Below are 25,343 nucleotides of genomic sequence, written 5' to 3' on the forward strand. Positions count from 1 at the left end.
TGTACATTGACAAGAAGTACATATCACTGCAAAGGCCATTTTTGCTCCTTCACAATCTACAGGCCCAGAACCTGTAAATTACACCACAAACAAACAATAATTATACATAAATATGGAATTGAGCAGCCTGGGTGTTGAGGACTAAGGCTCAGCAGCCACAATTTGGCAACCCTTACTGTAGGATGTCACAGTTTGCATAGCACTCATTTGGTCCCCAGCTGTGCACTCAGATCCTGTGTGGATCAGCTGGCAGGAGTATTGCAGACATCTTTAATCTCCCCTTACTCTGATTTGAAGTTCTCACCTCTTTCAAGAAGACCACCATCATCCCAGTGCCAAAGAAAATCATGCAGTGTGCCTCAATGACTACTACCCAGTGACCTCCCTGACTATGAAGAGCTTTGAGGGGTTAGTCATGGCTCACATCAATTCCAGCCTATCAGACTGCCTTGATCCTAAGCAATGTCCCTACCGTCGCAGCAGGTCCACGGCAGACACCATCTCCCTGGCCCTGCGCTCATCCCTGGAACATATGGATAACAAGGATAGCTACATCAAGGTGACTACAGCTCCACGTGCAACACCATGATTCCAAACAAACTTATCTCTAAACTCCAAGACCTAGGTCTTGGCTTCTCTCTCTGTAACTGGATCCTCAACTTCCTGACTCATAGACTGCAATCAACCTCCTCCACAATAATCCTCAACAATGGTGCCCCACAAGGCTGCGGAATCAGCCCCTTACTCTAGTCCTTATACACTCATGACTTCATTTACAAGTTTGATGATGACACCACCGTTGTAGGTCGGATCTCAAACAATGACAAGATGGAGTACAGGAAAGAGGTTGTGTGCTTAGTAGCATGGTGTAAAGACAACAAGCTTTCCCTCAATGTCAGCTTAATGAAGGAGCTAGTCATTAACTTCAGGAAGAAGAGTGGCGGGTAAGCTCCTGTCTGCATGAATGGTGCTGAGTTGGAGATGGTCAAGAGCACTGCTGCCTCACAGCGCCAGAGACCCGGGTTCAATTCCCGCCTCAGGCGACTGACTGTGTGGAGTTTGCACGTTCTCCCCGTGTCTGCGTGGGTTTCCTCCGGGTGCTCCGGTTTCCTCCCACAGTCACAAAGATGTGCAGGGTCAGGTGAATTGGCCATGCTAAATTGCCCGTAGTGTTAGATAAGGGGTAAATGTAGGGGTATGGGTGGGTTTCGCTTCGGCGGGTCGGTGTGGACTTGTTGGGCCGAAGGGCCTGTTTCCACACTGTAATCTAATCTAATCAAAAAGCACCAAGTTCCTGGAGTAATGATCACCAACAACCTGTTCTGGTCCAACCACATCGAGGTGATTGTCAAGAAAGCACAACATTTCTACTTCCTCAAGAGGCTAAGGAAATTCAACATGGCCACAAAAACTCTGATCAATTTTTATAGATGCACCACAGAAGGTATCCGATCTGGATGCATCACAAAGTGGTATGGCAACTGCTCTTCCCAGGACTGCAAGAAACTACAGAGTCATGAACTCAGCCCAGTCCATCACACAAACAAGCCTTCCATTCACTGATTCCAGCTGTGCTTCCTACTGCCTCAATAAAGGAACCAGCAAATCAAAAACCTCTCCCACCCTAGTTATGCTCTCTTCCACCTTCTTCCATTGGGCAGAAGATATAAAGTTTGAAAACACCTATGAACAGATTCAAGAACATCATCTTCCTCACTGTTATTAGACTTTTGAATGGTCCTTTCAAATGTTCATGTTGATCTCTCCCTCTACATCTTCTTTGCGGCTGTGACACTGTATTCTGCACTCTGCTCTACTCCCCTGATACATTTTGTATGGTAAGATCTGTCTATATGACAAGCAAAACAACACTTTTCACTGTCTCTTGGTACATGCGACAATAAATCAAACTCAAACTTATACGTTTCAATGTACTAATTAAATCTGCTACTCTGTTGAAAAGAAAGCAAAGATGAGGACTGAACCTGTTTAATTTGACACAACAAGTCTATCCTGAAACAGCTGTCCGTGGTGGGGACATTGGGAGAATGGCACTGATTTTAGTAGCTAAGGACCACTTTAGGAAATCAAAGGACTTGTTCTTTGGACACGTATTTGCTGTATTTATAATCAATAGCTAGCTCCCACAATGGTGCCTTTCTGTGGTCTAATAGCTGGTATGCTCCATAGCTGAAGCAGAGCTATTTTGATAAAGTGCTCAGAAATGCAGCAAAAAATGATGAAGTACTGTTGGAAAATCCAATGCCATAGAGAATAAATATATTTTGCTAGAAATAGAACTTCTCTTTCAATTTCAGTTTTCTAAGGGATGTGTAGCATTAATATCTGACAAGGACTGAAGTGTCACCAAGAGACTGTGATGCCTTGTTTCTTCCTAGTGTATTTTTAAACTAGAACGCTTTACTTTGAAGTGCTCTTACTCGGAGGTAGTTGAGAGTAGAGTTGGACAGGCCACATCTTGTGATGTTCTTTGACAACTGATCCAGCATCTGTGGGTCCTGGGACTGTGAAGAAAAGAAATGGAATAAGATCAATTAACTGGTTGGTGAGGATCGACTTACTAATGCCAACACTCAGGTTCTCCTGGCTTGGGTGAGGGAGTTTATAGACTCAGAGACGTATAGCATGGAAAGAGACTTTTTGGTCCACCTCATTCATGCCAATCAGATATCCCAAACTGACCTATTCCCATTTGTCAGCACTTGGCCCATATCCCTCTAAATCTCCCTTCCTGTTCATATGCCCCTCCAGATGCCTTTTAAATGTCGTAATTATAACAGGCTCCATCTCCTCTGGCAACTCATTCCATACATGCATAATGCTCTGTGAAAATGTTGCACCTTAGGTTATTTTTAAATGTTTGCCATCTCATCTTAAACCTCTGCCCTCTAGTTTTGGACTCTCCTACCCTGGGAAAAAAAAACCCTGGCTACTCATTCTATCTGTGCCCTGCATTATTTTATAAACTTTTATAATGTCACCCCCCCAGGCTCTGTCACACCAGAGAAAATAACCCTAGCGTTTTCAGCCTCTCCCTGTAGCTCAATCCTGGCAATATCTTTTCTGAATCCTTTCAAGTTTCACATCTTTCCTATAGTAGGGAGGCCAGAATTGAATGCAGTATTCCGAAAGTGGCCTAACCCATGTGCCGTACAGCCACAACATGACCTCCCAACTCCTAAAGTCAATGCACTGACCAATAAAGGCAAGCTTACCAAGTGCCTTCTTCACTACCCTGTCTATCTGCAACTCCACTGACTTATTTGACCTGACAGATTGGGTGTCATTACACGTGACAAACCTTAGCCATCAATGGCCTATCACTTTGAAAAGGACCAAATCCTTTGCATCTGAGAGCCTGGGGCTTGTACTGAAGTACATAAGAAATAGGAGCAGCACAAGGCCATTCAATTCCTTGAGGCTGTTCCATTATTAGTAAGATCATGGCTGATTTCTGACCTCAATTCCACCTTCCTTAGAGCAGAACGCAACAGAATAAACTGACAGTGTAACATTAACTTGTGGAAGTTACATCACACATTAAAAAGGCAAAGAAATTTCATTTGAAATATTAATTGAAGAGAATATTCAAAGTGTTTACACTTCAAAAGACACTAGCCAAAACAATAGAGAGTGAAACTATTTAGTTGGGCTTTTAAACTTTCAAACCATTCATTTTGACAGGAAAAGTTTATTGAGAACCATGGGAAGTAATTTTATCAAGCTTGTGCTATTAACTAAAATGCATTCTTGAATTTAACTTTGCACAAGAACGAAATCAAATTACTTTACTGATAGTCCTAATAGGACTAGAAAGAAGATTGTACTGAAACAGAACAGGTTTGAACAATTAGGAGCTAATTAAGAAAGCGGAACCTTAAAGGTAATAATAATCTCAGGATTACTACCTGAGTGATGGGAAAACTGACATAGGGTAAATAAAATCAAGGAGCTAAATGTGTGGCTCAAGGATTGGTGAGGGTGGAATGGGTTTCTATTCATGGGGACGGCACCAGTACTGCAGTGGAAGGGAGTTGTTCCAGTTGTTTGGGCTTCACCAGAAATGTGGGGCTGATGGGACGGCTTTTAATTAATTGGGTGAGAGCTGCAATCAGGAGATGTGAAACACATGCTTACAAAGTTAAATAATATGGCAGCATTGCAGGGCAGCTTTTTGGATAATGATATCAAGAGGGTACATCTGCAAGCATTAAAAAATAGAGTCAAGGGAAAGAAGGGAGGGAAATAGCAAAATTTATGGCTGTTTACTTAAAGGCCCAAAGTATTTGGAACAAGATTTGGAACCTAGCGGTTAATGAGATGCCATAAGTATGATAGTAAGAAATGATCTTCCATCCAAAGATGTAGAATCCATATGGGTGCAGGTGAGAACAATGAAGAGAAGAAAACACAGAGTCCTATCGTCATAGAGATGTACAGCATGGAAACAGACCCTTCGGTCCAACTCGACCATGACGACCAGGTATCCCAACCCAATCTAGTCCCACTTGCCAGCATCCAGCCCATACCCATCTAAACCTCTTAAATGTTGCAATTGTATCAGCCTCCACCGCTTCCTCTGGCAGCTCATTCCATACATGTACCACCCTCTGCATGAAAAGGTTGCCCCTTAAGTCTCTTTTATATCTTTCCCCTCTCACCCTAAACCTATGCTCTCTCGTTCTGTATTCCCCCACCCCAGAGAAAAGACTTTGTCTATTTATCCAATCCATGCCCCTCAATTATGTAAACCTCTGTAAGGTCACTCCCTCAGCCTTCGATGATCCAGGGAAAACAGCCCCAGCCTGTTCAGCCTCTCCCTATCGCTCAAATCCTCCAACCCTGGCAACATCCTTGTAAATAAATCTTTGCTGAACCCTTTCAAGTTTCACAACATCTTTCTGATAAGGAGACCAGAATTGCACGCAATATTCCAATAGTAGCCTAATCAATGTTCTGTACAGCCGCCAATGACCTCCCAACTCCTGTATTCAATACTTTGACCAATAAAGGAAAACATACAAAACCCCTTCTTCAGTATCCTTTCTACCTGCAACTCCACCTTCAAGGAGCTATGAACCTGCACTCCAAGATCTCTTTGCTGAGCAACACTCCCCAGGACCTTACCATTAAGTGTATAAGTCCTGCGAAAATTTGCACTCCCAAAATGCAGCACCTCGCATTTATCTGAATTAAACACCATCAGCCAGTTCTTGGCCCACTAGCCCATCTGATCAAGATCCTGTTGTAATCTGAGGTAAGCTTCTTCACGGTCCACTATACCTCCAATTTTGATGTCATCTGCAAACTTACTAACACTACCTCTTATGCTCACATCCAAATCATTTATTAAACGATGAAAAGTAGTGGACTCAGCACCGATCCTTGTGGTACTCCACTGGTCATAGGCCTCCAGTCTGAAAAACAACCCTCCATCATCACAGTCTGTCTTCTACCTTTGAGCCAGTTCTATATCTCCCTGTATCCCTTGAGATCTAACCTGGCAAACCAATCTCCCACAGGGAACCTTGTCGAACGCCTTACTGAAGTCCACATAGATCACATCTACCACTTTATCCTCATCAATCCTCTTTGTTACTTCTTCAAAAAACTCAATCAACATGTTGGAAGTAAACTATAGGCACCAGGTAGGAGATAATGAGGGCATGTAAAAAAGATAGCATATTAATCATGGTGATTTTAATCTTCATGTTGATTTGGAAAAATTCAAGGAAGAATTCACTGAGCGTATTCAGCAGTTTCCTAGAAATATATGTTGTGAATCCATTGAGGGATCAGGCTATTTTCAATGTTAATGTGTAATGATGCAGGTTTAGTGAATTATCCAATTGGAAACGATGGCCATAACATGATGGAATTTGGCATTCAATATGACAGTTAGAAACAAATGTTGGAAACAACTGTGTTAAACCTAAATAAAGAAAATCACAAAGGAATGAAGACAAAGTCATTTGAAATGGACTGGGAAAGGGTTAGTAGAAAACACAGTTGAGAAACAATGGTAGACATTTAAGAACATAGTTCATGATTCAAAACAAAGATAGATCTCAGAGGAAGTAGGATTCTAGGAAGGGATAACATGATCGACAAGGTCGTTAAGGATAGTACCAAATTGAATGCAAATATATAAAACGTGGCAAAAATATCAGGGGTAAACCAGAAGACTGGGAAGGTTTTAAAGAAAAACAAATGACCTAAAATATAATAAAGAGAAAACCAACCTCTTCAGTAAACTAACAGGTAATGTCAAAATGCATAGCAAGCACTTCTTCAAATATATAAAAGAGAATAGAGAGGCCAAAATGAACATAGGCCCCTTAAAGAATAAGGCTGTAAAAATCCAACAAATGGCAGAGGGACTGAATAGATATTTTGCATCAATTGTCGTGATGGCTGGCTTTAATAACAGTTCAAAAATACTAAATCATGCAATAAAATGTGAGGATGAAACAAATGTAATATCAACATTATAGAGAAAAGAATAATAGGAAAATCTAAAGGATTTAAGGCTGTTAAATCCCCTGGACTTTGTGTGTCACATCATAGGATTTTAAAGAAGTAACTACAGAGATAGTTCATTTACTGATAGTAATCTTCCAAGAATCCTTAGATTCTGGAAAACATCCCAGAAAATGAGAAAACTGGCATTGTAATACCCTTATTCAACAAGGGAATGAATTCAAAACAGGTAACTATAGAGTAGTTAGTTTAACATTGGTGATTGGGAACATGTTAAAATCTATTATAATGGAAGCAATAACAGAGCATTTAAAAATTCACAATGTAATCAAGCTGAGTCAGCATGGCTTGATGAAGGGAAAATCATGCCTGACTGATTTATTAGAATCCTTTGAGGATATAACAAGTAGGATAGATAAAGGAGAACCACGCTTGGATTTCCAAAAGGGATTTGCTTAAGTATCACACATAAGGATACTTAATGAGATAAGATGTTGAGGTCGTGTATTAGTTTGGATACAGGATTGGCTGAATAATAGATGATACAGAGTGTTGGGATAAAGGAGGCATTTTCAGGATTGCAACTCATAACTATTATAGTACCGCAGGGATCAGTGGTAGGAGGTAAAGAAGAATTGAATATTATTTAATGGAGATAGACTGCAGAAATCTCAAAAGAGAGAGATTTGGGCGTTACTGTACATAAATCACAAAATGTTATCATTCAAATTACAGGAGACATAGGAAGACAAGTGGAATGTTGTCCTTTATTTCAAAGGTTATGGGGTGTAGAAATAGAGACACCTTGCAAAAACTATACAAGACACTTGTCAGATTACACCTGGAACACTGAACAATTTTGGTTTTCTTATCTAAGGCAAGATACACTGGCAGTAGTAGAGAAGGTTCACAAAGTTGATCCAAGGTATGGAGGGACTTTCTTATTGAGTAGATTGGGCCTGTATTAATCGCAGTTTAGAAGAATGAGAAGAAACCTTAGTGAAACATAAAAAAAGCCTTGCGGGCATCTAGGACCAGAGGGCATAACCTCAGTGAGAAGTTGCCCATGTAAGACACATGATGAGCAATTTCTTCCCTCAGAGCATAGTGAATCTGAATCATTCAGAAATAAAGGGGTATGAAAAAAAGGCAAGAAAGTGGAGTTGAGGGTTAACAGGTAATCTATGATCTCATTAATGGAGGATCAGACATGATGGGTCAAACGGCCTACTCCTGATCTCACACTTTATGGTCTTTAGAAGCAGTAGGTACTTTTTAAACACATTATTGCTTCCAAACAATGCAGAGGTTTTCTCTTACTCAATGTGTTTGAATTGGAACTATAGGAAGCAAATCTCTGAAGAAAATTCTCTTGTGAATTTCAAGGTGCATGGCAAGGTGAGGGTTGGAGAGTTGAACAGCAAATGCCCCACTATTAAAGCATGCTGAGAATAAAGACCACAGTTTACAAATTTCAGTGACTGAATGAGTACAGCCTTGACAAGTAGATACTCACATTCATTGCAAGGATGCTGCGTGGGATCAGCTCACGGTGTTGCCGGATATTAAAATGCCAGGTCTTAATTCTCATCATATCATCAAACATGAACTCCAGATATAACCGCCCCTCCACGCATACCTAAAAATACAATCATTGGTTAGATGAATAACAATGGTAGATGCGCCAATTTCAACAGCATACTGCACCGCATAGCTGCAGCTTCGTTATAAATCTATTACGCTACACCCTCAGTTTTTCTCATTCATCACTGGCAAATCAACATTTGTCACCCAGCTCAAGTTGCTCTTGGAAAGATAATGATGGGCCTGGAAATCATTTACCCACCTTTTTAAAAGAATGTTGTACAACACAAAGAATGCAAAGGAGGGATCAAATAATGATCCAGACCTCTGCAAATTCAACTATAGAATCAGGGTTTGCCACCAGCATCTCTAATTTGGATGGAAATGCAAATTGTTTATTTGATGTAAGTTGAGTTATTGTAAGTAAGATTTTATCTTAAGACTTCTTGTTGATAAAAGTGTGATTTTAGTGCAATATTTAATGATGCCCTTGGCCTAGGAGTCAGAATGTGGAATTGGGTGGAGATGAGGAGTAGTGTGTGAAAGAAGTCACGAGTGGAAGTGGCCGACAGGACCCCAAACAGTAGTCACAATATTGGACAAAGTAGACAAGAAGAAATATGGTTTTGATAAAAAAGACATCAAAAATCATGGGTGCATTTAATCTATATATAATCTGAAAAAATCCAATTGGCAATAGTATTCTGAATGAAAAGTTCATAGTTTTTTTTACAGGGGCGCATTTTGGAAATGACCAATGCAGATCACATTAAATTTGGCATTGTTTAATGAGGGAGGATTAAATAATCACCTCGGTAACAGCAAACACAATATGATTGAACTTTACATCTAGCTAGTGTTTTAAAACTAAATAAGGGTAGTTATATGGGCATGAATGCTGAGCAAGTAGAAGTGAACTGGTATACTTGGCTGGGGGACAGACCAATAGAGACACTGCGACAGACATTTGAGGGGATATTTCAGAATACTCAGAAATAAGTACATTCCTATCATGAAGAAAAATTCTGAAAGCGAGGACTCAACATTTGGTGTTCACTAAAAAGAATTAGGTAAAGTATCAAATTTCAGAAAAAAGCATTTCACTCCATAAAGATGAGTCATAGGTTAAATGACTGGTTAGAATATTGAGAACAGCAAAGAATAACTAGAAGTTCAATGAAGAAGAAAAAATTGGATATAGGAGGAAACTAGCTAGGAATGTAAAAACAGATATTCTGTAGGTATTTAAAAGAAAAAGAGTAAAGTGAGTGATGGTCCTTTAGAGAGTGACAATAGGAAGCTGACATTAGATAGTAAGAAAATGACAGATGAACTGAACAAACATTTTGGTTCTGCATGTACAGAGAACACTCCCGCTCCAGTAAGAGCTACTAAGCACATTTGGGAGAGAGGACATTAGTGAAATTATAATCACAGAGGAAGTGGTACTGAACAAACTTAAGAAGCTGTGGCCTGACACGTTTCTGGATGCCAATGCACCTCATCCTAGGATTGTAAAAAAGTGGTTGCTAATGAGGTAGTAAATGCAATGGTGTTAAATTTTCCAAAATTGCATAGATTCGGGAAAGTGAAGATCACACTGGAAAAATAGCAAACATAACCACTCTAATCAAGGAGGAAGGAAGGCAGAAAACAGAAAACTATAATTCAGTTAGCTTGATGTTCATCATGGTTGAAGAGTGTGGTGCTGGAAAAGCACAGCTTGTCAGGCAGCATCCGAGGAACAGGGGTGTTGACGTTTCAGCATAAGATCTTCATCAGGAATGTCCATCATAAGTAGGTGTCAGACAAAACTGTTAAGAAATTATAGCTGTGCACTTACAGAAAAGTTAGCACGGTTTCGTCAAAGGGGAATCATCTTTACTGGAGCTCTTTGAAGGAGTATTGAGTATCTACTTGCTACAGGAAAGCTTGTAGCTGTACTATACTTGATTTCCAGAAGGCATTTGATAAGGTTATTGCCGAAAGGAAATGCTAATAGTGTGGGGGTAACATAGTGGCATGCACAGAAGGTTGACTGACAGAAATGGAGGGGTTGCATAAATGAGTCTTTGACTGGCTGACAAGATGCAATAAGTAGACTTCTGAGAGCTTTATGCTGGAGACTCAACTTCTAACAACTTACATCAATGACTTAGATGAGGGAGCAAAGACACACATAGTGGCTAAATTTGCAGATGACACCAAGATAGGTAGGAAGGTATATTATGAAGGAGACATAAGGAAGTTGCAGACAGATATAGAAAGGTTGAGTGAGTGAGCAAAAATCTAGCAAATAGAATAAAATGTGGGAAAATATGAAGTTGCTCACTTTGGCAGGAAGAATAAATAAAGAGTATTACTCAAAGGAGAATGTCTGTAGAATTTCATTGTGCAAAGGGATTTAGATATTCTGATGCATTAGTCATGAAAAGTTAATGTGCAGGTACAGTACACAATCAAGAAGGCTAATGGGATGCTGTCCTTTACCATGAGAAGAGCTGAAAGCATGTTATGCTTATACAGGACATGGGTGAAATCACATCTTGAATACTGTGTAGTTTTGTTCTCCTAATTTGAGGAAGAATATAAATACATTGGAGGCCTTTCAGAGTGGGTTTACTAGATTGATACCTGGCATGAGCAGATTATCATATGAGGATAGTTTGCAGAGGCTGGGCTTGTTTCCACTGGAATATTTGAAGAGTGAGAGGCGGCGTGATTGAAGTATGAGATTCTGATTAGTCTTGACAAGGTGAATGTGAAAAGGATATTTCCTCTGTGGGTCAGTCCAGAACTAGGGGGATCAGTTTTAAAATCAGATGTCTCCCTTCCAGGACAGAAATGAAGAGATTACTTGTTTCTCTGAGGGTTGTTGAAACTTTATTGCTGGAACAGCACAGCAGGTCAGGCAGCATCCAGGGAACAGGAGATTCGACGTTTCGGGCACAGGCCCTTCTGTTCCCTGGATGCTGCCTGACCTGCTGTGCTGTTCCAGCAATAAAGTTTCAACTTTGATCTCCAGCATCTGCAGTCCTCACTTTCTCCTCTCTGAGGGTTGGACCATTTTGGAAATTTTTGTCTCATAAGGCAGTGGAGGTGGGATTATTGAATATTTTTAAGGCTGAACTGGATAAATCCTATACACTGAATTGGGACAGCATCACTGGAGTTCTTAATGCAGATAGATACACAGCATAGAACATAGAACATGACAGCACAATCTGAATTTGGCATTACTCTTCAAGAGGTCACAAATATAAGGGCAGCACAGCCTGTGCCCGAAACGTCGAATCTCCTGTTCCCTGGATGCTGCCTGACCTGCTGTGCTGTTCCAGCAATAAAGTTTCAACTTTGATCTCCAGCATCTGCAGTCCTCACTTTCTCCTCTCTGAGGGTTGGACCATTTTGGAATTTTTTGTCTCATAAGGCAGTGGAGGTGGGATTATTGAATATTTTTAAGGCTGAACTGGATAAATTCATGTTAGACTGAAAGGCATTCGGGAATAGATGGGAATGTGGAATTCAAAACACAAATGGATTTGCCATTATCTTATTGAATGGCAGACCAGGCTCATGGGGTCAACTGGTATCCCTCTGCTCCTATTTTGAATATATATCTAAGTGTATCTCCAACGTCCTTCCTCACCACTTGGGCAAGCAAAGTATTTTTGTTGGAGATGGAGAAAAGTGTTCAATGAGACGACCGTTGCAATGTTTTTCTGGGTTGCTTGCAACAGTGTCCAAGAGATTAGCTTTCTATTGTGAGGGACTCCACGGAATATTGGAGGGAGGACAAGTTTAACTGCAAGAATCCTATACACTGAATTGGGACAGCATCACTGGAGTTCTTAATGCAGATAGATACACAGCATAGAACATAGAACATGACAGCACAATCTGAATTTGGCATTACTCTTCAAGAGGTCACAAATATAAGGGCAGCACGGTGGCTCAGTGGTTAGCACTGCTGCCTCACAGCACCAGGATCCCAGGTTCGATTCCAGCCTCGGGCAACTGTCTATGTGGAGTTTGCACATTCTCCTCATGTCTGTGGGGGTTTCCTCCCACAGTCACAAAGATGTGCAGGTTAGGGTGAATTGGCCATGCTAAATTGCCCATAGGGTTAGGTGCATTAGTCAGAGGGAAATGGGACTGGGTGGGTTACTCTTCGGAGAGTCGGTGTGGACTTATTGGGCCGAAGGGCCTGTTTCCACACTGTAGGGAATCGAATCTAATTTAATCTATAAGGAACATATACCTAAATACGTAAATGGAGTTCATGCCACCAGTGCAGGAGATCCTCTGAGCTATTGCAACATCACATAATTCAGCCTGCCTCACTTCATAAGGCTGTCTAGAGCTACTGTAGAGACACAAACTCTGTGAAATCTGAAAACCTCCACAAACCTGTGAAAAATAGGAAATTGGGACTCAGCTCCTCCCCACCTTCATATCACAGGCCCCACATATATGACTCCTTGGCTACAACGTTTGTTTCCTGAGTCAGGCCATACCTTAGTGAACATTGGCTTCCCGTGTTGTGTCACCATTGTGCACTGGTCACAGTCCAATGATACAAAATTATTGTGGAATGATTCCTTTGGATGTTTGAGGACATAGTACAGGTCAGTTGCTCCTCCCTCGAAGATACTGCGGAAATAGCGTGGGATCAAAGTCCGGCCAATGGCTGTGAGAAAGTTTGAAGAAATAGAAATTAACATGTGATACGGAGGTAACTATCTTCCTCTGCTGCCAGTCTTTCTCCAGCACTTTACCCATTCACCAAAAAAAAAAAATCGGTCAAAACAGAGGCTTTTTTTAATTGATTCATTCGTGGGACATGAGTGTCGCTGGCTGGCTAGCGTTTATTGCCCGTCCCTAGTCGCCCTTGAGCAGGAGGTGGGGAGCTGCCTCCTTGAATTACTTCAGTCTGTGGGTTGACCCACAATGCTATTAGGGAGGGAATTCCAGAATTTTGATCCAGCAACAGTGGAGGAAAGGCAATATATTTCCACATCTGGATGTAAGTGGCTTGGAGGGGAACTTGTTGGTAGTGGTTTGCTGCCCTCGTCCTTCTAGATGGAAGTGTTCATGGGTTTGGAGGTACTGTCTAAGGAGTTTTGGCAAAGTGCTGCAGTGCATCTTGTTGATAGTACATACTGCTGCAACTCAGCATCAATGATGGAAGGAGTGCATGTTTATGGTTGTGAGGCCAATCAAATGGGCTGCTTTGTCCTAGATAGCAAACTTCTTGAGTGTTGTTGGAGCTGCACCTATTTAGGCAAATGGGGAGTATTCCATCACTCCCCTGACACTCGTGCCTTAAAGATGAAGAATAGAAGTCAGGAGGTGAATTAGTCGCCCGAGTACTCCTGGCCTCTGACCTGCTCTTGTATCCACTGTGTTTATGTGGCAAGTCCAGTTGAGTTTCTGGTCAATGATAACCCCAAAGATGTTGACAGTGGGAGATTCAGTACTGGTTATACCATTGCATATTAAGGTGTGGTGGTTAGATTATCTCTTATTGTTGATGGTCATTGCCTAGCATTTGTGTGGCGCAGATGTTACTTGCCACTTATCAGCCCAAGCCTGGACATCTTCCAGATCTTGTTGCATTTCAGCGTGGTCTGCTTCAGTATCCGAGGAGCTGCGTATGATATTGATCATTATGCAATCATTGGCAAATGTCCCCACTTCTGACTTTATAAGAGGTTGCATTTCCATAGCACCATTTATCTACTTTGAAGCACTTCACAAATTAATTTCTGAAGTATAGTTTGTTGCTGTGATATGAGAAATCATCAACCAATTTGCCCACAACCACTCTCTCATACAGCAACGAGGTCAATGACCACATAATCTATTTTTCAGTAATATTGGAAGTCACACAACATCAGGTTATAGTCCAACAGGTTTATTTGAAAGCACAAGCTTTTGGGGCGCTGCCCCTTCATCAGGTGAAGTGCACACAGACACAGAATTTATAGGCAGAGAGATCAAAAGATCATACAACTGGTGTGAGTGGAGTGTCGAATACTAAGTCTCTGTAGGTGACCAAGACAGAGTACATCATCTAACACTTGGTCACCTGCAAAGACTTATTATTTGACACTTCACTCACACCATTTGTATGCTCTATTAATCTCTCTGCCCTTGATCTCTCTGCCTATAAATTGAGCTGTTCTCTTCACTTCACCTGACGAAGGGGCTGTGTCCCGAAAGCTTTGAGATTTCAAATAAACCTGTTGGACAATAACTTGATGTCATGTGATTTCTGACTTTGCCCACCCCAGTCCAACACCAGCAGCTCCACATTCAGTCATGTTGATTAAGGGATAAATACTGGCCAGGCCACCAGGGAGAATTCCCCTGTTCCTCTACGAAACAGCTTCATGTCATTTTACAACATCCATCCACGAGGCACACAAGGCCTCAGTTTAATGACTCATCCAACATACAGCATTTCTGACACTGCAGCACTCTGTCAGTACTGTAGTGAAATGTGACTTTAAATGCTGTAGGGCTTAAATCCACAACCTGCTGACTTGAGGGTGAGTGTCAGATTGAATGAGCTAAATCAGGACAGTATCAAGGCTGAACCTAATCTTGTTTCATTCAAGTCTACATGTTTCTGCAGAGTTATGGGATGGTGATCAGCAGCAACAAACCTTGGTGGGGGCGGGATTTATTTTCATACCCAAGGCAAATCATTGAATTCAGTGGAAGTCAGGGATTGAACCTGGTAGTGTCCTGATCGGAGAAGACGCCTCCATCTCCAAGTCACTGAAAGTTTGCAGATCTTTCAATTTTTTAATCTGATACTAGAAGAAATAGCACTCGAGAGAATTCAGCTAAACCAGTGCGAAACTTTATATCCAATGATACTGTAGGAGCTCACTGCTGGTGTCATCAGTAGTGGAGAGTATAGCATCGGGAAGGGGACGGTAAGAATGTTTTAGCGAATTAAACCATGGAACTACTTCACTTACTGTATCGCTTTGGCCCGTCTTCCAAACAGAAGGTGATGGTTAACATGGCATCATCTTCAAAAAACTCTGTGGTAAAGGCATCCCACCAGAGATTGTCACATTCCTGAAGAAAGCATGATTCAGTTAGACTAGAATGTAAAAAAGGAGACACAGAAAGATAGAGTATGAAAATGAAGAACAAAATGAATGAGAGGTCAAAATGAATGAAAGATTAAGAGACAGCAAATAAGAAAGTAATAAAGTATGAGAATAAGAAGGAGAAAGAGTGAATGAGCGAAAGATGAGAGAAAACAAAAGAAATGTTGAGAGGCAGATAGAAGAAGATTGATAAAGATGGTACAAGAGAGACGGATGGGACAAAGTGTGAAACGGAGGGAGGATAAGAAATATTGTGTGAACAATGAGATGAATTAGGTGAAAGATTGACTGGATAAGATAGGCAGATGTTTTGTCTCATCCCAAGTTGCTGAAAGTTATAGCCAGACTGTACTGGTGTTAAGACCGTCACCACTGCCCTAGCTTCTCTACAAGTTGACCGATATAGCTCATTGAAGCATAAAAACTTATAAAGATGATTAATAGAGTTGATACTTGGTGAACGTTATCCCTGACCTGGGAGTCCTAAACTGAGTTGAGGGTGGGGTAGTTGAAAATGAAAGGCTGGTCATTTATAACAAACAGAAATGTCTTGACTCCTCCGTGATTGTAGTGATTGGGACCAGGTGGATCTTATGAGATGAACCAAGAGATCCTTGATTGGAGTTGTTAACCTAGGCCAATCAGGGAGGCCTGGCTGACAGACATGAACAGGAAATTATGTAATTGGACTGTCTTATATGTACAAATGTCATTGTTACTGTTTTGCAAGGATTGAAACTGGGATTTGAGGTTTGTCCTCATTTCCCTGAAAACTGGTTGAACAGTAGGGCTTGGGGCCTGGTTTTGCTGGTCCACTTCCTTGTAAAATTGCTGTTGTATACAGCTGTAAATGTTAACTGTTTTTTGTGAACTGTGTGTTTTATAAACTGATTTGTAATTGCTTAATAAAAGTTTTTAAAAATGAACAGGAAAATATGTAATTGGACTGTCTTATATGTACAAATGTCATTGTTACTGTTTTGTAAGGATTGAAACTGGGAAATGAACAAGAAATTCAGAGAATCTCCTGACTTCAGGGACTGGCTCCAAGCTCGCTGGCCACAACCAGTGTACTGTGCACATGTAAATTTGGTGACAGGAGACCAGCCTGTGTGCAGTTATTTCAATGATATTACTAAGTGGCTCGAAGGCCTGAATGGCCTGCTCCTGTCCTTGTATTCTCATATCCTTCTCAAGCCATGATTTTCAAACCCACCTGTGCAGCTCTGATCATGGACAACCATTTTTCTACCTGGGACTCAAACCATTACTTTCTCATTTATTAAAATGTTTTCCAAATGCCTTCTTCAACAAACACTCACAAAAATAGAAACCCAACAGTCAGGAGTTTGCAAGCAGTCAGTGGTCAGGGTGCAGAAGAGTCTTGAACAGCATCTTATCAATTCACAACAAGCTTGCATTATTATCATATTGAGAAGTTTCAAGCTAATCTCATCAGGCACATGGTTTGGGTTAGACAAATAAACACACAAAGAAATTATTAAAAGGACATGCTGAAAGGATGAGACAGAGTAGGAGTGCAGGAGGCTCATGTGATTCATAAGCATGAGCATCAATTGGATCAATAGCCTGGTTCCGTGCTGTAAACACACTAAATTCCAGCTGAATGGCACTGAGAAGGGTAGCCCCAGCTCAATTCCAATTAAAAGCGAAGTTAATTACCCTCAGCAGAACAAGGTTGAATGGCATTCTTAAACACAGCTTCATGGATCAGAGGCCTGGAAAAAAGTCAAGAGACATTGCAATCCTGCGGCCCAGCAATAGATAGAATACAACTTCCTGTATGCCTGTGCTATATCCACCTTGGGAGCTTTTTTGACAGGGACAGCTTAGAAGAGCTTTAACTCTATTGACCCTGGTGTACTGATCTTGGGAGTGCTCAATGGTACAATGTAGAGGAAAATTTGCTCTGTAACTAAACTTGTCGTTACCTGTCCTGGAGGTGTTAAACATTGGCACCAAGTATCAGAAATGGAAAGCGTAACATTCTGCCACACGAAAATTCTTTCCATTAATAAGCAGAATTACCTCTGCCCAGTTCTGCAATCGTTTATTGAGCTCGAATATCCTGTAGTCAGTTTGATTCATATAAGGTGTGTGTCTCCTGTTAAAAAAGAGAATAATTGTTGAACAAAGCATTACATTACCTGAGTGTCTGGATTAATGCCACTAGGCCATCACCTCCCTTTGTTGTTTATGGAGTTAGTGTACAATGATTTCGAATAGCTTTCAGTTCCGGTGAACTGGTATACTTTTCTCAGAAACGAAGGAATGAGAAGATCACTCATCCATGTCTTGAAGTCCTACATATGTCGCCTGGTCACTTTATTGCCAGAAAGTAATTGAAGAGCTTACGTTGACAATGTAATCTAGGTAGCACCATAATTGGGAGAAAATGATATTAAATAATCCATGGTATCTGTGCCAGAATTGATGTATCCTTGATGTATTGCAGCTTAGTGTTAACATGTATGAAATACAGAGATTAATGGTAATATTGGTGCAAGCATTTAAGTAAACCATTATTGGCTAAAGTCATGTTGGAATTGTAGCATGGTATTTGACATCTTATAGTGCATCATGAATTCAATGCTATAGAGTCTTGAGAAGATTTGTAGCTCAGGTTGAGGTCTGGATGTAGGTTTGCTCACTGAGCTGGAAGGTTCATTTCCAGATTTTCATCACCCTACTAAGGTAACATCTTCAGTGGGCCTCTGGAGACCCACTGAAGATGTTACCTAGTAGGGTGATGAAAACGTCTAGAAACGAACCTTCCAGCTCAGTGAGCAAATCTACATCCTTGATGCTAAAGAATTATATAATTAAATGGAATCATATTAAGTGGTTTATTAGAAAGTGGACATGAACTAATTAAATATAAAGATCTAATTCTGCCATTGTTACTTTAAATAAGGATTGGTTATCATGAATAAAATGTAAGCAGGACAGCCATTTAACTCCAAAGTAAGCACTGCATGAAGAATGGATTACAGGTCTGCCTGCAATGACCTCAGTTTCGATACACACAATTTTCAGTTCATGCCTGTGAGAATGGGAAGTCAAACACATAGATAGATTTTGATTTAAACATGGAAACTCTGAGTTCTGTATGCACCAGTACAAGATCCATCCAACTGATGGTCAAACTATGATTACAATTCTGCCACTTACCCAATACCAGGCTCCAGGTAAGTCGGAGGATACATTGGTGTCGGACTGTTAAGAGGAAGAGAGAGAAAATAGGATAGTTTAAAATACAGCTGGATCCACTTTTAATTCTCAACATTATAAGTACCCTCTACTCCCTTACCACAGTACTTACCAACGTTTCTTCAGACAAAGTTTTTAAAAATTGTGACCTCAACTATTGAGACTGACAAGGGCAGTGGGCATTTAAGGAGACCATCAGCTTCTCAAAGGCAATTTAAGGATTGGTAATAAATACTGGCTGGGCGAGCCTACATTTTGCAAATCAACAAAGTTCAGGAATTTTTATTGCTCAAGTATATAAGTATCCCAGAATTTCTCTCTAGTCTGGAAAACTTTACTCAGACCATTGGAGTATCAGTTCAAGACAGTGATGCACAGACAATTCTTGGAAACAGGGGAATTTCAGTCATAAGGTTTCTGATCTCAATACAATTTGCATGAAAGGCTGAATTGCAGCAATTGTTTTGTGCACAGAGATGGAAAGTTTCAGTTTTGTATTCCTGGAAGTGATGACGTTTCCTTCAAAACTTTTATTTTGAACTGTGAACAAGAACATTAGTCATTTCACACAGCACACTGCAGAAGTGTCAGACAAAATCAAGTGTTTTATTGAATAGTGCCACCTCTGGTTGAGGGCATTATGGTACACATAATGCCTGGATATACAATATCGCCACCAACTGGTACTGTTGTGATATTACCATTACAGCGTCAAGAGAAACCTTCAGCACACAGGAGGCCATTCGGCCCATCGTGCTTTCTCTTTGAATGAGCAGTTGTACTTGAGTCCCACAACCCCTTTTTTTTGGTTCTGCCTCTTTAAAATTATTTATGGAATCAGTTTTCAGCACCTTTTCAGCAAAAACATTCCAGAGCTTGACAATTCTCTGAATGCAAATAATTTGCCTCATCTACTCTTTAGATTTTTTACAAACGGTTTTAAATGTATGACATCTGATTATTGGCCCACTCACCAGACAGAATCTAGTCTACTCTACCAAACCCTTTGTGAGGAACATTCAGTCCCAAGAAGTCTTCTCTGCCATTCTATAATACGACTGATTATTTAAGAACCAAAATTTAATGTAAGTAATCGGGGAGCAAAAGAAGGGGAAATAAATGCAATAACTATCACCACAGAACTGGGTTAAAGATCAATAACTGGACTTGATGGGATGCATTCAAGATTATTAAAAGAATCTCCGTGCTGTTGGAAAGATGTTATGAATCTTGAAAGGGTTCAAAAAAGATTTACAAGGATGTTGCCAGGGGTGAGTGTTTGAGCTATACGGAGAGGCTGTTCAGACTAGATTAATAGACTGGGATTAATTTAGGATACTGGTCGCATGGACAAGTTGAATCCAAGGGTCTGTATCCATTCTGAATACCTCTCTAATTCTAAGACTCTAGGTAGGCATAGAGATAGTGGGTGCACGGGTAGTTATCTATCAAAAATCCACAGATTATGGAAAAGTTCCTGAGGATTGAAAAACTTCAGTTTAAAAAAAGGAAAGAGACCAAAAACAAGCAACTACAAAACTGACTAGCTAACAGGACAGCCATAGAGTCATTCAGAGCAGAAAAGGCCCTTTAGCCCATCAAGTCTCCATGAACAATAAATACCATAAAGACACACTAATCCCAATTTCCTGCACTTCTGCCATATCCTTTAATTTTATAATATTAGAAGTGCTCATCCAGATTTTATTTTTAAAAAGGCTGTAAAGTTTCTAGCCTCCACTACCTTTCCAGATAGTTCATTCCAGATTCCTACCACGCTCTGAGTGAAAAAGTTTGTTCTCAAATCCCCTTTGAATCGCCTGCCCCTTAGCCTAAAACTATGTCCCCTCGTGATTAACCCCTCAATCAAGGGGAACAGCTGCTCTCTATTCATCCTGTCCATACCATTACATATAAGATGTAATCTTATACATCTAAGTCACGTCTCCCCTGTCTTCACCACTCTAAAGAAAACAATTCAAGCCTATCTCCTCTCTCCTTATAGCTCAATTGCTCCATACAAGACAACATCCTGGTGAATCTCCTCAATACCCCTCGATTGCTATCACATCCTTCCTGTAATGAGGTGACCAGAACTGCACACAGTCCTCAGGCTGTGGCTGAACAACACTCTGTACAACTCCAACATTACCTCCTTGGTCTTATACTCAATGCCACAACTGATGAAAGCAAGTATCCCATATGCCTTCTTAACTATCCTATTCAAGTACTCTGCCGACTTCAGGGATCTGAATAACTACCCCAAGATCCCTCTGTTCCTCTAAGCTACCTAGTATACTGCCATTCATTAAATGCTCCCTCATCTCATTGTTTCTTCCAAAATGCATCACCTTGCATTTATCAGAGTTAACATTCAGCTCACGTTTTCATCTATATCATTTGTGTATATAACAAACAATAACTGGACACCAGCTGAGAACTGAGATAAGGGGACATTTTCAGGATGGTAACTTGTAACTACTGAAGGGCCACAGGGACCAGTATTGGAGCCACAATTATTTACAATATAAATTAATGACTTTAGATGAGTAAAGTGAATGTGTTATATCTAAGTTTGCGGAAGACACAAAAATAGATGGAAGGTCAGTAATAAGGAGGGCACAAAGAGTCTACAGAAGGATAAAGACGGGTTAAACAAGTGGGTAAAAACTTGGCAGATGGATTATTGTATATACTCATGTAAAAGTCCAATTTTTTAGACTATTCTTAAAAGTTCAATTTGTAGGGTTGATTACGGGCACTAGTTTTGAGGGGCTGAAATTCATGCTGCAGTTTGAAATACCGTATTATTAGCAGAAGTCGATTCGATTGCTCAAATAATCCCGGGCAAAGAAGAAAAACACAATGAATTACGGTAAAAGTAATTACCGGATAAAAGCAAGAGAAACAAGAATGAATTAATTGTAGTAAATTTTCTTTATACATACCGGTACAAAAATTTAATATGTCAAAGATTCTTTGAAATTCTGCAAAATCCCACAGTTCAACATCATCATGGCTTGGTATAATGACACACTTAAAATGAAACATTTTTGAATGTCTAAGCATTTTGAACTTACCTGCCAAATTCTGCCATTTTTCTCCCATCTACTCTCATTATGTTATGTACCTCAGCAACATTAACAAATTTGTCAAAGGATTTAAAATATATGGAGGTAATATATCTCACTTTTATTCTGATATAATGGCACAATTAAAATGATTAACTTTTTAACAATATTAACTTTTGGATGTGTAGTGAACAAAGTGCAATAGTACCAATAGACTTAGTACCAGTCTGAATGAATGAATCAAAGTGTGGGGTGTGGTAAACTAAGTGGGGTAAGTAGAGTTATGAATGAATGAATGGAGACGCAATACAGTAAACAAAGAGTGATGAGTAGAGTTACCGGAATGAATGAAGGAGTGAATGAGATTTAGTTTAAGTGGATTAATTGAAACATACAATTTCCTTTCTAAGAGGTTTATAATGCAATATAGTAGGGTCGACTTTTACACAAGATATATGGAAAATACCAGATTTTTTGGCCAAAAATAGGGGGTGGACTTTTCCATGAGATTGACTTTTACATGAGTATACATGATATACTGTCGGTAAATGGCAGTATATGTTCTTTGGCAGGAAGAATAGAGGAGCTGAATATCAGTTAAATGGAGAAAGACTGCAGAAAGCGGTAGCTCAGAGGGATTTGTGTGTGTTAATCACAAAATGTTAGCATCCAAGTTCAACGGGTAATGGGAAAGGCAAATGGAATGGTAGCATTTATTTCAAAGGGATAGTGTGTAAAAATAGGTCTTGCTAAAACTGTACAAGGGACTAATTGGACTACACGTGGAAATCTGTAAATAGTTTTGGTCCCCTATCTGTGTAAACAAAATTAGCATTGGAGACAGTCAAGAGAAAGTTCACTGGGTTAATTCCAAGTATAGAGGGATTTCTTGATGAAAGGAGATCGCTTGGACTCATTGGATTTTAGAAGAATTACAGGAGACCTTATTGAAATAAATAAACCATCTACAAGGTTTGACAGATTAGATGCAGAGAGGTTATTTCCCCTTGAGGAAGTCTCAGACCAGAGAGCAATATGTCAGATATTAGCTTGCCCATTTATGACAGAAGTGGAGACTTTTTGTTTCCTCTCAGAGTGTATTAAATCTGTGGTATTCTTTTCACAGAGGGCTTTCAAGGTTGGGTCATTAGTTATAATCAAGGCTGAAATGGACAGTTCGTTAATCAGGAAAAGAAATCAAGGGTTTTGGGACAAGGCAGGAAATTGAATTTGAGAAGTATCAGATCATCCATAAATCGCTTCAATGGCTCAGCAGATTCGATGGGCTGAATGGTCTTATAGGTATAGAGAAAGTGAGCGACCTTTGAATGAATGTCTAACAATCCCAGATGATAACTGGGAAGATCTATAAGGCTGTTAAGAATGCATTTTCAATCCTTTACCTTACTAGCCAAGGCAGAGATTATAGAGCAGAGGGGTATTGCTGGAGTTTTAATACACTAGTCAAGCCACAACTTGAGTATTGCATGGAGTTCTGGTCACCTCATTGCAGAAAACAGCTAACCTACTTGCTGGACTACAAGTCCGGATCCCATCCCCCTGCCAAATTAGTTTAAACCCCCCCGAAGAGTGCTAGCAAACCTACCTCCCAGGATATTGGTGCCCTTCTGGTTCAGGTGTAACCTGTCCTGCTTGTACAGATCCCACCTTCCCCAGAATGCAGTCCAATTGTCCAAATACCTGAAGCCCTCCCTCCTACACCATCCTTGCAGCCACGTGTTCAACTGCACTCTTTCCCTATTCCTTGCCTGTCACGTGGCACCAGCAACAACCCAGAGATGACGACTCTGTCCGTCCTAGCTTTTAGCTTCCAGCCTAACTCCCTGAACGCCTGTATGACCTCCCCACCTCTCTTCCTACCTATGTCGTTGGTGCCAATGTGCACCACGACTTCTGGCTGCACACCCTCCCCCTTAAGGATTCTGAAGACATGGTCCGAGATGTCTCGGACCCTGGCACCCGGGAGGCAACAAACCATCCGAGAGTCTCACCCATGTCCACAGAACCGCCTGTCTGTCCCTCTAACTATAGAATCTCCTATAACTAGCACTCTCCTCCTTTCCCCCTTTCCCTTCTGAGCCTCAGAGCCGGACCTCATGCCAGAGACCTGGTCACTGCAGCTCAACCCTGCTAGGCCGTCGCCCCACAACAGTATCCAAAGCTGTATTGTTGAGGGGAACGACCACAGGGGATCCCTGCACTGCCTGCTTCCTCTCCTTCCCACCTCTAACTGTTACCCAGCTACCTCTGTTCTCTGGCGTAACTATGTCCCTGTAGCTTCTATCCATCACCCTCTCAGCCTCTAGACTAATCCTCAGTTCATCCAACTCCAGCTCCAGTTCCCTAACGCGGTCTGTGAGGAGCTGGAGATGGCCGCACTTCCTGCAGATGAAGTCGGCAGGAGCATCGGTGGTCACCCCTACCTCAAACATCCTGCAGGAGGAACATTCCATTGCCTGCGCTGCCATAACTCTACACTTAGTTTCCAAAACAAAATCAAAAAGTTGTTAACCCTACCTGAGCCACAGTAAGTTCCACTGCAAAGCCACTTGCATTCCAGAAAATAACCACTCACATCTGTTTCCTGGCACTGAACCAATTTTGTATTATACAGCCACTTCCCTTAATTCCACGGACTGCCATCTTCTCAATAAATAGCCAATATGATACCCTGTTGAATGTCTATCAAAAGTCCATATATTCATCTATTGTGCTGTGTTGATCAATCTTAGGAACCCAAGAACTTATGGATGTAGATTTGTTCGCTGAGCTGGAAGGTTCATTTCCAGATGTTTTGTTACTGCACTAGGTAACATCTTCAATGGGCCTCAGGGGAAGCAATGCTGAAAATTCCTGATTTCTATATATATGTCTGGGTTTCTTTGGGTTGGTGATGTTATTTCCTGTGATGGAGTGACACCACAGGAAATGACATCACCAACCCAAAGAAACCCAGACATATAAATAGAAAGCAGGAATTTGGCATTGCTTCGCCTGAGGCCCTTTGAAGATGTTACCTAGGAGGATAATGAAACATCTGAATATGAACCTTCCAGCTCAGCGAGCAAACCTACATCCAAAGCCTAAATCTGAGCTACAAATCTTCTCAAAACTCGCTAACCCAAGAACTTAACCTATTGGAGCAGGAGTGCTTGGACCCCTCGAGTCTTCTTCACTGTTTACTGCTGTTTTCAGTCATCCAGCAAAGTTGTGTTATAACTTGCTTGAGCAGGTTGATTAAAATAAGTAAGTAAAATGCATAATAAATAAATGCATAAGAAGCTGCTGATGAAGAGTATTGACAAGCAGAGTAAACAGAATGCAAAGATAGGGATCTAGTGAGAGTAGAAGTTTGGTGCAAGGGAATATAGATCTGTTTTGTTTGTGGAAGCTCAAGGCAGTAAGTGTTTAAAACTTGTCAAGGGTTTTAGCACTTATTGGAAGTTACAGCATAGAAAAACAAATTAGGTAAAAATATTTTAGTCCAAGATGGGACAAAAAAAGGTTAAAAGTCTGCATCATAATGTCATAATTTGTGCACAAGGAACCTTCCCAAGTAAGCTCATACATAGAGTCCAAAACCATGGAAACAGACCCTTTGGTCCAACTAGTCCATGCTGATCATAATCCCAAACTAAACTAGTCCCACCTGCCTGCACTTGGCCCATATCCCTCCAAATATTTCTTATCTATGTACTTAACCAAATGTCTTTTAAACATTGTAACTGTACCCGTATCCATCACTTCCTCTGGAAGTTCATTCCACACTTGAACCACTCAGGTGTAAAGAAACAATTCCCCTTTT

The 25,343-nt window shown here is 40.7% G+C and overlaps 1 protein-coding gene across 5 annotated transcripts in view; it reads right to left on the reverse strand.

Annotated features, from left to right (window-relative positions):
- The window catches only part of ldb1a (LIM domain binding 1a), a 96,717-nt gene that overhangs the window by 8,994 nt on the left and 62,380 nt on the right, over nucleotides 1–25,343 (reverse strand). For 4 of the 5 annotated variants that reach the window (XM_043712933.2, XM_087998788.1, XM_043712934.2 and 1 more), the window contains exons 3-8: nucleotides 18,408–18,452; nucleotides 17,265–17,340; nucleotides 15,078–15,180; nucleotides 12,603–12,775; nucleotides 8,018–8,140; nucleotides 2,442–2,525 (exon numbers count right to left, since the gene is read on the reverse strand). In XM_043712933.2, coding sequence (XP_043568868.1) covers nucleotides 2,442–2,525; nucleotides 8,018–8,140; nucleotides 12,603–12,775; nucleotides 15,078–15,180; nucleotides 17,265–17,340; nucleotides 18,408–18,452 — 604 coding nt within the window. Of the gene's footprint in view, nucleotides 1–2,441; nucleotides 2,526–8,017; nucleotides 8,141–12,602; nucleotides 12,776–15,077; nucleotides 15,181–17,264; nucleotides 17,341–18,407; nucleotides 18,453–18,558; nucleotides 18,814–25,343 lie in introns of those variants that run through there. The other variant, XM_087998790.1, reaches the window with a different exon arrangement.

This window comes from Chiloscyllium plagiosum, unplaced genomic scaffold (genome assembly GCF_037043375.1).
Source record: "Chiloscyllium plagiosum isolate Xiang-an unplaced genomic scaffold, Cpla_swu_hap1 HiC_scaffold_22, whole genome shotgun sequence".
NCBI classification, from domain to species: Eukaryota; Metazoa; Chordata; class Chondrichthyes; order Orectolobiformes; family Hemiscylliidae; genus Chiloscyllium; species Chiloscyllium plagiosum.